This window comes from Coenobita brevimanus, chromosome 58 (assembly GCF_032717465.1).
Source record: "Coenobita brevimanus isolate Jiangsu-jjx chromosome 58, ASM3271746v2, whole genome shotgun sequence".
NCBI classification, from domain to species: Eukaryota; Metazoa; Arthropoda; class Malacostraca; order Decapoda; family Coenobitidae; genus Coenobita; species Coenobita brevimanus.
In genome coordinates, this window is record NC_137011.1 from 5,840,536 (window position 1) to 5,855,535 (window position 15,000).

Sequence of the window (15,000 nt, forward strand, 5' to 3'; positions counted from 1 at the left end):
CTCACACTTGCCTTGCATTTTAATTTTTTTGGGGGGGCTAGGGGGGAGGGGGCCTAAAACCATATGGGAATTCCTTTGTAATTTTTGTAGTTATATCGATACCTATAACTCTAATTTCTTGTATTCCTAAAGCTACTGTATTACTGTATATCTTGTATTTGCTGTATTATGCTCGAGTTAGAGACATCCTCCTGTTTGGGGATCTATGTAACTACTGTAATACTGTCCTGGCTGTATTGCTGAAGTGTTTGTATTCTTGTATTTCCCTTGTATTTTCCTGTATTGTTGTACTTACTGTATTTGTTGTATTAGTGTTAATTGTGTGGGCTTGTATTCTGAAGGTGTGTGTGTGTGTGTGTGTGTGTGTGTGTGTGTGTGTGTGTGTGTGTGTGTGTGTGTGTGTGTGTGTGTGTGTGTGTGTGTGTGTGTGTGTGTGTGTGTGTACATGGGTGGAGGTGTGGGCAGTGTGTGTAGGTGGCTAACCAATGTAAACCACCTCTTGTATACCTTGACAGCCACACACACACACACACACACACACACACACACACACACACACACACACACACACACATTCACTCCCTCCCTCTCTCTCTCTCTCTCTCTCTCTCTCTCTCTCTCTCTCTCTCTCTCTCTCTCTCTCTCTCTCTCTCTCTCTCACCACATCCCCCTAATCACCCAATTACACACCTGCATTAAGATACAATTATGCAACATAAGTCAGCAGAGGTTGCTATCCATCCATTTATCTATCTATCATTCTATCAATATATCTACCTATCCATCATATCTATCTATCTACCTATCTATCTACTAACCTAACAGAGCCAAGAGAGGTAGTTATTAATTTCTCTTCAGGGTAACTCAGTCCTATGTTAAATACAGCTTTGTTAGGTTTAAATTCAGTGGTGTATGGAACCATTTCATCCTTTCTTGTAAAATTTCCTCGTCCGGCCTTTTTCCTCCGGGTTAGGTGTACTTCCTTTTCTTAGCCCCCTTTACTGGTGAGACGGGTGGGTGGGGATAGCCTTCATCTTTACCATGCTCTCTCTCTCTCTCTCTCTCTCTCTCTCTCTCTCTCTCTCTCTCTCTCAACGTCGTCTCCAAAAGGTCTCTCTCTCTCCCTCTCTCTCTCTCTCTCTCTCAACAAAGTCCAAACTCCAAAAGGCCCCATAAAATTGAATTAAAAAGACACAATTACATTAACTCACTGACAACCTTAATGAAAGAAAATGGATTATAAATAAAAAATAAAAAATATTGCATTGGGTATTTTTCAATTATTTCTTTACAAACTGGCTTGGAAGAAGGTCTGATCTGCATACTGTTTTGAGAGAGAGAGAGAGAGAGAGAGAGAGAGCGAGAGAGAGAGAAGAAAACGAGTCCAAGTGTGCCTCACAGAAAACGAATATATTTCAGGGGGAACTTCACTGGTATATCTTACCTAATCAATGTATACGTAAAATATTCAATTATCACACATATATGATTAAAAAAAAAATACTCTTAATGATTCCTTCATTAAATATACCCCCAAAAGGCATAAATAGGGTAAAAACAAATAAGCACTTACCTTCTCTCTCTCTCTCTCTCTCTCTCTCTCATTTAAGTGCTCTATCACCCCACTCCTTCAGAAAAAATTTTTCTTCCTTCTCATTAACCTCTCTCTCTCTCTCTCTCTCTCTCTCTCTCTCACACACACACACACACACACACACACACACACACACACACACACACACACACGAATAAATAAAAATGAAAAAAAAAAAGGGGGAGGGGAGGAAGAAAATAGAAATCTGGTACTCACTTTGACGCTGCGGTGGTCACCATCTCGCTCTCCTGTTTCTTCTCCCTGAGTTTTTCCAATTCCTTCCTCTCCTGCTGAGCCTGCTTCTGCTGCTGCTTGTACCTGAAATCAGCAGACAGAGAGAGAATACATTAACCTGAACTCCTTACCTATCTGGGCTTTTTCTCTACGCTCCTCTACCTTACAATATTATTTCTGTACCCTTCTTACTCTAACTTGGCCCAGATTTTCGTCTTTTTGTAGCTTATTTTATGTGACTCAGTGGTTGAAAAAGGCAACATTAAGCTATGCAACCCTTTACACAGCACTTCTTCGTGACTGGCACTGTTTACGAGTGTTTATCTTGCGTTACAACTCAGCATTCACGACGGAGGGATGGCAGTTTTAGGCCAAGTCAGAGTGAAATGAGGATATAATATGACTCTCTCTCTCTCTCTCTCTCTCTCTCTAACTTCATTTACTCACTTCTTACTCCCACTTCCTTGGCTCCATCAGCGTTATCAATATCAAACTTGTATTATCCACTTCGTACTCCCACTGTCACTCCCACGCCCACACCAGCAAACTGAGCCATCCCCACGACACAAGAAATTACCCTCTGGAGTGGAGATGGAGCGTAATAACCCCGTCTTCTCAAAACCAATGCAAAACACGTAAAAAAAAAAAAAATACTTCCCCTTCAAAGACAAATTCCCGGACGCACCTTGAGAGGGCGAAGAAGAGTGAGAGGATGGCCTTGAGGTTCCCGTCCTTAATGTCCTTGGCCGTGAGACCTTCAAGTGCCACTCCAAGGCCGGCCAGGTGGCACAGGGAGGCGGAGAGGTTGTCCAGCTGAGGGGATGAGAGGTGGGTATTAGTGCATTCTGGGTGAGGCGTGAAACATTATCATTATTATTATTATTATTATTATTATTATTATTATTATTATTATCATCATCAACACTATAAATATGTAAAGACGGGGATGTAATAATAATAATAATTCTTCATCATCATCATCATCATCATCATCATCACTATTTATTTACCTACATACGTACTTAACTATCTACTCATATCTATCACACAGGTCCATGGCTAACTAGACTGCGACACTTGTATCTATCTATCTATCTATCTATTACCAGACGCCTCAATCCCGTAAGGGGTGGCCACAAAGAAATTGCCTTCATGTCGCCCTGTCCAACACCATTTCAGTGCCCTCCCCCGTCTCACACCCCGTATCCTCCCCATAAAAACAATCCCATTATCTACAATTCCTCCACACCTCTCCCATGCATAATAAAATCACTCTGAGCCTTTTAAAAAATATATATACCCCTGAGTTAAAAGGAAACAGGAGAGGATAATATTCATAATAAATAAAAATGGTGGAGGTATAGGTAAGTCTGGGCATATTAACACAGTCTGTGCTATAAGGTTTGTAAAAGAAAACGGTGAACATCAAAGAAAGCGGCACATTGTAAGGGTGCCTAAAGGAAACGTGGCAGGGAAATAAAAGGCTGTTTCTCTTCACACTGGGATATCTTAAAATACCTCTGACTTTCTGTACATACACAACAATACTTTCCTGATACATAAATACATAAACGTTAATTAGGTTTGCATATATAACGGTATCTGTGACAGTGGAGCAGCCAGGTCTCGACAGATGGGGATAGGGAAGGGGCGAGGCGAAAAAAAGAAAAAGAAAAAGACAATTTTAGGAGGGCCCAATGCAACGCTTTGTCCTAAAATTAATAATCTTAAATTTTAATTGGAGGGGCAGTGGGGGGAAGGGTCTGACTGGGGGAGTCTGTGCCCCCTCAGGCCCCCCAATGGCTAAGCGACTGATCTGTGCTTACAATTTTTTTTTTTTTTTATCAATGACAATTTTGAGAGATTAATAAGTCAAATATGATGATTGCAAGAGAGAGAGAGAGAGAGAGAGAGAGAGAGAGAGAGGGGGGGGTTAAACAGGTAAATATATTGACAGAAAGACATACGGCAGAATGGAGATAGAATATAAACAGACAGCTGGAGATAGACAGAAACAAGCAGACAGACAGATAGATAGATAGACAGACAGAAAGAAAGATGGACAGACAAACAGACAGAATAGGGAGAAACAAGAAAATAAAGAAAATGAAGACACACCAGGTAACAAGTGTCCCCAAGGTCGCTCCACCTCACCTATCAAGTCATCATAATTGGCTGACAGGTAAGGAGAGGTGAGCGGCATACCTGATCACCTAATTGGCCACCTGTCTGTTTGATTGCCTGGGTGGATGGACAGGTGAGGGAGGTGATTAGGGATTAGAGTGTTACCTGGGGGACCTAATCTGAGTTAACCTAATCTTACCTAGCTTGATTTCAGTACGCTAGCTAATTATATCTAACTTATTTAACTTTATATTGTCCACACTTAGCTCTCTTCCTAAGTCTTATGTGTTTCTAACCTAATCTAATCCAACCAATTTAAATTCTTCATCCAATGTTATCCTGACTTCTCTTAACTCTGACAATTTCAACCCAACCCAGCCTAGCTAACCCAACCCACTCTCACCTAATCATATCCAACTCACTCGACCCATGGTAATCCTAACCTACCCTACACTATCCCAACGTACCCTACCCAATACTACCCCAACCTACCCTATCCTACCGAATCCTGTACTATTCCAATCTACCCTACCCTACCCTATACTACCCCAACCTACCCTACCCTACCCTACCTGATACTCTCCCAACCTACCCTACCCATCCCTATACTACCCCAACCTACCCTACTCTACCCTATTCTACCCTAACCTACCTTACCCTACCCTATACTACCCCAACCTACCCCACCCTACCTGATACTACCCCAACCTACCCTACCCTACCCTATAATATCAACCCTACTGAATTGCTTGTGTTTGTGTGTGTGTGTGTGTGTGTGTGTGTGTGTGTGTGTGTGTGTGTGTGTGTGTGTGTGTGTGTGTGTGTGTGTGTGTGTGTGTGTGTGTGTGTGTTCTCATGTAAACAAACAACCAATATCACACACACACACACACACACACACACGGTTCAAGGCTGTCTCATATCAACCAATCACCTCAATAACTTTCGACCCTAACCACCACCTGTCCTCACAAATACAAAATAAAGAAATACAACAGGTTCAGAATACAACAGAAAAGAATGCAACGAACACAAACAGAATACAAAGGAACATTAGAGAACAGAGGACTACAAACCAATGAAGAAATACGAGTAGGAATACAAAATACATGAGGATAAATACAGAGAAGTACAAAGGAAAATACATAATCGAACGACGGAATTCAAAATATGAGAAATAAAATAATACAAATAAATACAAAATAAGAGAATAGGGAAGGGAATTCAAAATGCCTTGGAGGTAATTCAAAGTGACTCCAAATGACTGAGTTCAGTATACTGTAGGAGAACAGTTAATAACACACACACACACAACACACACACAACACACACACACACACACACACACACACACACACACACACACACAGAGTCAGGAGGAATTCAAAACCGCGGCAGAATACAAATGGAGCGACAGGGAGGCGATTACTGTGAGCACATGAATACAAAGGAGGAGGAGGAGGAGGAGGAAATCAACTTGTCAGACGGGAGCTGGTTTGTTTGTGTTGGTTTGCGGGTTAAGTAAACAAATCAACAAGCAGCAAACAAACAAACAAATATACACACAAAGAAACAGATGCAAAAAAAAATTATATATACAAAGAAAGAGACGAAAAAAAAAATCACATATATATATACAAAGAAACACAAAACAAACAAGTACACAGATCATATGCACTTAAGAAAACACAAACAAATAATGAAATAAACACAAACAGGCAACATACACGACAGAACAAACACACAAACAATTAACAAACACAATGAAGACGAAATAACCAGAATAACAAAACGTAAATAAAAAACAATTAAGACTACGGAGAAACAAACAAAAACAATTATATAAACCGACAAAAAAACACCGAAAAAAACACCGAACAAATAACAAACACAACAAAACATAAAAAGAAGAACAAAATGAACAGAAATAAGCAAGGAAACAAGCCACACGCACAAACAACCAGACAAACGGAGACACAAAACAAACACAGCCAGAGAAACAAACAGAAAAACGAGATAACACATGACACAGTGACCTCTCTTCACGGTTATGCAGTGCCAACTTCTGCTAAGCTGCCAACACCAGTATTATCAAGTTACTGTACTCTGCCAACAGTTTTGTAATGGGAACAGATTATGCCCTTGTACTCACTCCACTATCTGCCAACTCATATACAATTAGCGATTATAATTCTGCCAACTTCGGTAATGCCAACTGTTGTCACACCCTCTACAAGCCCCTTACCTACCCTGTGCCAACTCTTACAACGTCAGCATCTATCATCCTACCAACACATATGCCAAAAAATACTAATACTAATAACTCTTTTATCACCAACATTTACCATACTACAAACCCCTTAGACAATAAGTTTAATACTGCCAACACACTTAACATCAGAAATTACAGTACTGCCAATACCTGTAATGCCAACAACTATTACACAGTCTACCAACTCCTTCACCACCCCAACTAATTTCCAGTACATTCTTTACTAATTTCTAGTGTGCATTCTGTCTACTCCCACTCCGCCAACAACGGCTCCATTCTCTACCAACCATCAACACAACCCCCTCTACACACACCCAAAATACCAACCCCCACTACCCACCTCCATGGCTCACTTATACATTCAACACTCTACCAACCCCACACACCCTCTCTACCAACACCCACAGTGATGCCAACAGCTGCCAACCCCTCTACCAACCCCACCAAAGCCACTCACACATACATACATAACCACTAAGGAAATAACTTGTGGAATCAGGAAATTATGCCTACGTTATTCAAGGTGGGGAGAAGAGGGGAGAGGGGGAAATGGGGAGGGGAGGGGGAGGGATATGACGGACAGATGGGATGAGGAGGGCAGAGCTGGGGAGAGAAAAGATGGGGGGGAAGATGTAGAGGGAAAGTGAGGGAAGGATGAAGTGGGGAGATGGGGGGAGAGGAGTGGGAAGAGGGGCAAGGGGAATGGGAGGGAGATATGGGTGGGGAGATAAACGGAAGGGAAAGGAATGGGGAGAGAATGGAAAGGGGAGCAAGGATGGGGATGTGAGGGGGGGTAGAAAGCAAGAATGGGGAAGGGGAGGGGGAGGTACAGGGGGGGACAAGGATGGGGCGGGGGAGGGAGGAGGAGGTGGTGAGGGGAAGGGGAGGAGGGAGGTGGGAGAGACGTTTGGGGTGGGGAGGAAAGTGGGTGTGGAGAGGAGGGGAGGAGTGGGAAGGAGAGGAGCTGAGAGAGAGGGGAAAAAGGGAGAGGGAGGGAGGTGGGGAAGAGGAAAGGGGAAGTCAAGGGAAAGAACAGGAGGGGAATTAGCAGAGTGAGAGGAGCAGTAGGGAAGGCTGGGGTGAGGGAACGGAGGGAGAAGAGAAGGGAGGAAAAGGGAAGACGAAAATACGGAGGAAAGAGGGAAGAGAGTGCCAGGGGAGGGAACGAAAGGAGGGAAGGGGAGGAGCAGCGAAGAAAAAGGGGGGAAGGGCAAAGGGAGAATGAGGGGGAGGGGGAGACGGGGAGGAAAGATAGAAGAGGGAAGTATAGAAGAGGAAGGGAAGGGGTGGGGAGTAGGTAGGAGAGAGAGAGAGAGAGAGAGAGAGAGAGAGAGAGAGAGAGAGAGAGGGGGGTAGCAAGACGGTAAAGGACGTATGCTAATCACCCTTAGTCTCTCCCTCTCTCTCTCTCTCTCTCTCTCTCTCTCTATCTATCTATCTCTCTCTCTCTCTCACACACACACACACACACACACACACACACACGCTAGATATTACGAGTGCTAAGACAAACACACAGCCACACCAACATACACACACGCAAACAAACAGGGCTACTGGGTACACACACACACAAATACACAAGGGTACACATGAGAGCAAACACACACACACACACACACACACACACACACACACACACACACACACACACACACACACACACACACACACACACACACACACACACACACACACACACACATATTCGCTCCTCTGCGATAACGGGTTGGGGTATTAGGTTTGAACCACTCTCTCTCTCTCTCTCTCTCTCTCTCTCTCTTCAAATCTTCCTTCCCTTCTCTCCTTTAAGCTTCCTATCCCCTTTCGTTTTCTCATCTCTCTCTCTCACAGTCTCCCTTTTCTCTTCTTCCCACTCCTCTCTCTCTCTCTCTCTCTTCAAATCTTCCTTCCCTTCTCTCTTTTGAGCTTCCTATCCCTTTTCATTTTCTCATCTCTCTCTCTCACAGTCTCCCTTTTCTCTTCTTCCCACTCCTCTCTCTCTCTCTCTCTCTCTCTCTCACCCAACCCAGATCCCAATAGGCTGTTAGAGCAAGATTATGTCCGACCTTCATTCACCTTGCTAGGATGGTCCCACTTACCCTGGATTCAATTACTGGGGACACAGGCGAATGGGGAATGGGGAATGGGGAGTAGGAAGGGCTGGGGGAGAATGGGGAAGGGAGGGGTGGGAGTGAGGATGGGGAGTGGGGAGTACGAGGGGGGGAATGGGGAGTGGGGAGGATGAAGGAAAATAGCGGGATGGGGAAGGAGAAGGTTGTTAGACGATGGGAAGGGGAAGAGACAGAATCAGGAGGGAATGAGAAAAAACGCACCCATGCACACACACACACACACACACACACACACACACACATCTGTTCGCCATCTTTACCATGTGCCTATAGTTATACACCTGTAAGGATGGAACCTGAAAATACTACTAGAGGATAGAGGTTGAGTGAGTTTAGTTTAAAGTTTACGTTTATAATATTGAGTAGATAGCCTATTAGTCCCCCTAGGATTCTGATTGTTAGTACTAGGTTTTTTATAAGGGGAGAAAGGCAAATAGTGTAGGATTCTGGAAAAATTAGCCAAGATAATAGTGCTCCCCTGAGGATTGCTCCTCTTCTAAGAGCTAATATGGGTGAAGTTATGATGGAGGATGAGTCGTCAATGTTTCTAAATCTAGCTAAGTTAAATTCTCTGGTTATAGAGTAAAAGATCAGGCGGAAAGTGTAGCATACTGTTAATATGGTTGCAAAGATGTAGAGAAATAGGATTACAGTATTGATCCATCTTATAAAGGCGATTTCTAGGATAAGGTCTTTTGAGTAGAATCCTGCTAGAAATGGGGTTCCGCATAATGCTAGATTTGCAAGGTTTATACATATGCAGGTTAAGGGCATGGAGGTTACTAGTCTTCCTATTAGTCGGATATCTTGGTATTCTTTTACATTATGAATTATGGCTCCGGCGCACATGAATAAGAGAGCTTTGAATAATGCATGGGTGAGAAGATGGAAGAATGCGAGGTCTTTAAATCCTAGGGCTAGGATCCTTAACATTACCCCTAGTTGTCTAAGGGTTGATAGGGCAATGATTTTTTTTAAGTCGTATTCGAAATTAGCTCCTAGGCCTGATATAAATATTGTTAGAGATCTGAATAGTAGAAGGGTTGGTAAAGTTGTTTCTGATAATGCGGGCCTGAATCGGATGAGGAGATAGACTCCAGCTGTAACAAGGGTTGAGGAGTGAACCAGAGCAGATACTGGTGTTGGGGCTGCTATGGCAGCCGGAAGCCAGGCAGAGAATGGGATCTGGGCTCTTTTAGTTATTGCTGCTATAATAATAAGTCTTTTTATTAATAGTGCGGAGTTGTCATCCAGGTAAAGTACGTGGAAAATGAAGTTTCATCCTCCTTCAACGAATATTAAGGCAATTCTTAAGAGAATTGCTACGTCTCCGACTCGATTGGATAAGACGGTTAGTATCCCGGCGTTTGCGGATTTCTCGTTTTGATAGTAAATTACTAGAGCGTATGATACTAATCCTAAGCCGTCCCACCCTAAAAGAATCCTAATTAAATTAGGGCTGATGATTAAAAAGATTATTGATAGAACAAAAGCTAAGACTAAGTATATAAATCGGTTTATGTTGGGGTCTCCTTCTATGTATCTCCCTCTATAAAAAAGTACTATTGCTGAAATAAATATAACGAATCCTATGAATATTAGAGATATTCAGTCGAAAATGTATGTAGCAACGATAGAGGATGAGTTAATTCTTAGAATTTCTCATTCAATAACATAGCATGTTTTGTCGAATAGGCATAGGAGGGATGTGAATAGTGAGATTAGGGAGAAGAATATTAAGAAGACTATCCTTGTTAAGTGTATCGAAATTTTTCAAATCATGGTTCAGGATAAGATTTTTATTTTTTTAGCGCCACAAACTAACGTTTTAGTAATAAACTACCCGAACGAGCTGAGTTGAAATATAGTTAGAATATAGGAAGGTGATAAGGTTTGATTAGATGTTGGGTATAATCAGGTTCCTTTTTAGAATTAGAATATTTAGGGGAATTCAATGAAGTCTTAAAACTAGGTATTCTCGTACTTTTCCCGAGCAACAGGAGTATAGTGATCTAGAGAATACACCGTGTTGTCTGAGTGAATAAAGATAGAGAGTATAAGCTGCTCTAAAGAAAGATAGTAATCTAATCCTTAGGGCAGTTAATTTGTTTCACCTAATGACTCTTATGATTAGGTTGATTTCTCCTAGTAAATTAATGGAGGGGGGCGCTGCCATATTGCTGATTCTTAGTAAGAATCATCATAGCGCTATTCTTGGTATAAAGTTTAATAGGCCTTTATTAATTAGAAGGCTTCGTCTTCCGATTCGTTCGTACACTATGTTTGCAAGGCAGAATAGCCCTGAAGAACATAGGCCGTGGCCTACTATTACTACAACAGCACCGTTTATTCCCCATCACCCAAAGGTCAAAAGCCCGCAAAGTACTAGTCTTATGTGGGCTACGGAAGAGTAGGCGATGAGTGATTTTATGTCTACTTGTCGTAGACAGATAATACTAACGAAGAATCCTCCTAAGATTCTCAATCTAACTCATAGTCATCTTAAGTTCTTGTTTATTTCAGTAAATAGAGGTAGGATCCGGATTAAGCCATAACCTCCCAGTTTTAGTAAGACTCCAGCTAGGATCATTGATCCTGCTACGGGAGCTTCGACATGTGCTTTGGGTAGTCAGAGGTGAAATAAGTATATAGGTAGTTTTACGACGAAGGCTATAATAGAGGAGACGAATCAAATGAGGGACAGTATTCTTAGGCTGATTCTTTGGTAAATGGCTCCGATAGTAAGTGTCCCGTTTGTTCTGTAGATGTAAAGTAAGGAGGCTAGGAGTGGCAGTGATGCAAATAGGGTATAGAATAGTATGTAAACTCCTGCTTGGATTCGTTCTGGTTGGTATCCCCAGCCTAAGATAAGGATTAGAGTTGGGATTAGGGAAGCTTCAAATGTAATATAAAATAGTAGGTAGTTTATAGATCTAAAAGTTAGTACTAGGAAGATTAATAAGGTTAAGTTAACTAGTAGAAATAGTCTAGGAAAGTTCGAGGTGAATGTAATTTTTACTCTGGATATAATAATGAGTGCTATAATTCAAATGCTTAGCAGGATTAAAATGTAGCTTAGGTAGTCCGTACCCAGTCTAAATCCTAGGTTATATATGAAGAAGTCGTGATTGTATAAAATGGCGAATAAAAACGATACAGTTAGGATTCCTGTTTGAATTAGAGATCAGTCCCTTACGAATGTTATTAATATGAGAAGTATGAGTAAGTATTTTAGCATTCTAAACTATTGAAGGTTCTGAAGTAGTCATTTCCGTGGGAACGAACAATGGAGACTAGTAGGGCTAGACCTAGGGCGCCTTCGCAGGCTGCTAGGACTAGGAAAAAGAGCGAGAAAAATAATTCGTTTCCGATTGAGGAAAGGCAATTGGATATTAAGAAGAAAATTCCAAGCATAATGAATTCTAATCTTAGGAGAGTATTTAATAGGTGTTTTCGATTTGAAGCGAAAGCCCATAGTCCCCTGAAAATTATAGTGAATGCAATAAATAAGAACAAGTTATTTAAAGTTAACATTAGTTTTGATAGTTTAAATAAAAACTCTGGTCTTGTAAACCAGTAATGAAATTTTTTTCTTAAAACACCAAGAGATTGGAGTGATAATGTATGGTCTTCCTTTTATTATTTTGTTTTCCTTGATTTTTATGCGTTTAATTCATCCTTTGTCAACGGGTCTTGTGCTATTAATTCAAACGGTTTTGATTTCAATTACTACCGGATTGTTTGCTAAGAGTTACTGGTTTTCGTATATTTTATTTTTGATTTTTTTGGGTGGAATGTTGGTATTGTTTATTTATGTTGCGTCTTTAGCGGCCAATGAGCAATTCAAGGTTAGAAGGGAATTCTTTTTTATCTTTTTTTAGCATTGATTATGAGATTTTTTCTGATTTTTGTGGATCCTGTAATAGTGGCAAATAAGATTGGAGAGTCGACTACGACTTTTTTATCTAAGTATTCTGATATTAGAAATTCTGCTATGAATGTGAGGACTATTTATAATGAACCTAGGGCTATGTTTACGATACACACCTGACTGCCCTTTCACTATGAGAGAGAGAGAGAGAGAGAGAGAGAGAGAGAGAGAGAGAGAGAGAGAGAGAATCATCCTTACACACCTAGGTCAATTAATCACACCACACCTATCCACACACCTGCCCTATTTTCTCATTAACATCCCTCCCCTTCCCTCACCACCCTGTTCCCCTCCTCTCCCCTCCCCACACCACCCTCTCCCTCCCCTCCCCTCACCACCCTCTCTCCCACTCCTATCCTCCCCTCAGTCTTTCCTCCCCATCCCTATTCCCGTTCCTCCCCATCTTCTCCCAGCCAAGTGTGAGGTTAGAAGAGAAAGCTAACAACCACATCCTCTCTCTCTCCTCCCCACTTACTGATTCTACACTTTCCCTCCTATACTCCCCACTCTCCTCCACTCCCCATTCCCTCCCTCTCCCTTTTCCTCCCCCTCTCTCTCTCTCCTTTCCCCTCCTCCCCTCCCCCTAGCTCTTATCTGGCATGGGTTTAACAGAGCGTAGCGATACTTGTTTTTCTACGCCTCGCTCTGACGCAATATGAGTCGGGAATATTACAGGTTACGCATTTATCACCTCATCTCTCTCTCTCTCTCTCTCTCTCTCTCTCTCTCCCTCTCTCTCTCCCTCTCTCTTTACAAATTCATCTACCCTTCTCTCTAGTTTCCTATCCTTCTTCATTTTCACGTCTCTCCCTCATCTCTCTCTCTCTCTCTCTCTCTCTCTCTCTCTCTCTCTCTCTCTCTCTCAATATTGGTCTTACTCTCTGAAAAGGCATAATGATTCAAATACTTCTCTAGTTTACGTACATGCTATCTATCTATCTATCTATCTCTATCTATCTATCAATCTATCTATCAATTTATCTGTCTATCTAACTCTATTTATCTATCTATCTATCTGAAATTATATGACATTCTCCCTTCATCCCAAGCCAACTTTACCCTAGCATCCACCTGACCAACTATCTATCTATCTACCTATCTATCTATCTATCTATCTATCCGTGGAGAGAGAGGGGTGATGTGTGAGTGAGAGCTGGAGGATGACTTGGCTGTGTTTGCTTGTTTGTTCACAGGCATTAACACCAAAACCAACCAAACACACACAAACACTTCTAGCCATCCATCCATCCGTCCGTGTGTGTGTGTGTGTGTGTGTGTGTGTGTGTGTGTGTGTGTGTGTGTGTGTGTGTGTGTGTGTGTGTGTGTGTGTCTGCCTGCAGCATCCCCCCAACACAAACAATTCACTGGCAAACACACACAGGGAGAAGCAATAAAGAGAGAGAGAGAGAGAGAGAGAGAGAGAGAGAGAGAGAGTCCTTTACCAGACACAGACAATCAGGAAAAAACTTGCTGGCACAAGATCATACATAAATGCACACACACACACACACACACACACACACACACACACACACACACACGTTCATACTATAGCATACACAAAAATACTGCAGTGAAGTAATGATGATGATGATGATGATGATGATGATGATGATGATGATGATGATGGTGATGATGATGATGGAAAATGACGACTGAAGATGACGGTACCATCTCTCTCTCTCTCTCTCTCTCTCTCTCTCTCTCTCTCTCTCTCTCTCTCAAAACCAATTGATTCTGATGACTTCTTTCTTCATTTTATTCGTCATTTCCATAAGGCTTTAACTTGAGAGAGAGAGAGAGAGAGAGTTATAAATGGCAGATCCTTCTTGCAGTGTGTGTGTGTGTGTGTGTGTGTGTGTGTGTGTGTGTGTGTGTGTGTGTGTGTGTGTGTGTAAGGGTTGACTTTATTAAATTAGATAAATTGAAAATAAACACTCTTACTAATTAAAGCCACCAAAAGCATCTCAACTCTTGATGTTAATTAATTACTGTGTCACTAGGGGGTGATGGGGAGGGGAGGGGAGGGGAGGGGAGGGGAGGGCAGGGCAGGGCAGGGCAGGGCAGGGCAGGGCAGGGGAAGGCAGGGGAAGAGAGGAGAGGAGAGGAGAGGAGAGGAGAGGTGAGGCGAGGAGAGGAGAGGAGAGGTGGGGACGGGAGGGGAGGGAATAGGGGAGGGAAGGGAAGAGTACTGGACAAGAGGGGAGAGGAAGGACGGGATGGGGTGAGTGGACGGCAGAGTAGGGGAGGGGAAGCGAGAGGGAGGGGAAGCGGTAAGAGGAAGGGGAAGGGAAAAGGGAGGGGAGAGACGAGGATGAGGGGACAGGTAACGAGGAGGGAGGTGAGAGAAGGGGAGGGGGAGGAGAGTAGGGGGGAATGGGGGAAGAAGAAGGGGGTAATGAGATGGGGGGGTGTTATGCCCTTCTCTTTAAAAAAATAATAAATGTTTCACTTATCCCCAAATTACTTATATTTATCCATTTATTGCCTCTCTCAGGATGACCAAAAAATTTCAGGTTAGCAAGAATAAATATAAAAATAAAAAAAATAAATCGCCGGTAAAATGGAATTAAGGGAGATTGCTTTAATCACCTGACCGACCTCATTAGCAAAGAAATAATTACCTGACCGACCCCATTATCAAAGAAATAATTACCTGACCGACCCCATTAGCAAAGAAATAATTACCTGACCGACCCCATTAGCAAAG

General features: G+C 42.3%; 1 protein-coding gene and 1 pseudogene across 1 annotated transcript in view; both read right to left on the reverse strand.

The window, feature by feature from the left end:
• LOC145402598 (adapter protein unc-53-like) overlaps positions 1–15,000 on the reverse strand; it is a 521,800-nt gene that overhangs the window by 180,039 nt on the left and 326,761 nt on the right. Inside the window, exons 4-5 of the mRNA XM_080274594.1 lie at positions 2,514–2,641; positions 1,811–1,912 (exon numbers count right to left, since the gene is read on the reverse strand). Coding sequence (XP_080130720.1) covers positions 1,811–1,912; positions 2,514–2,641 — 230 coding nt within the window. The remainder of the gene's footprint in view (positions 1–1,810; positions 1,913–2,513; positions 2,642–15,000) is intronic.
• On the reverse strand, positions 8,633–10,141 carry LOC145402557 (NADH-ubiquinone oxidoreductase chain 5 pseudogene; annotated as a pseudogene).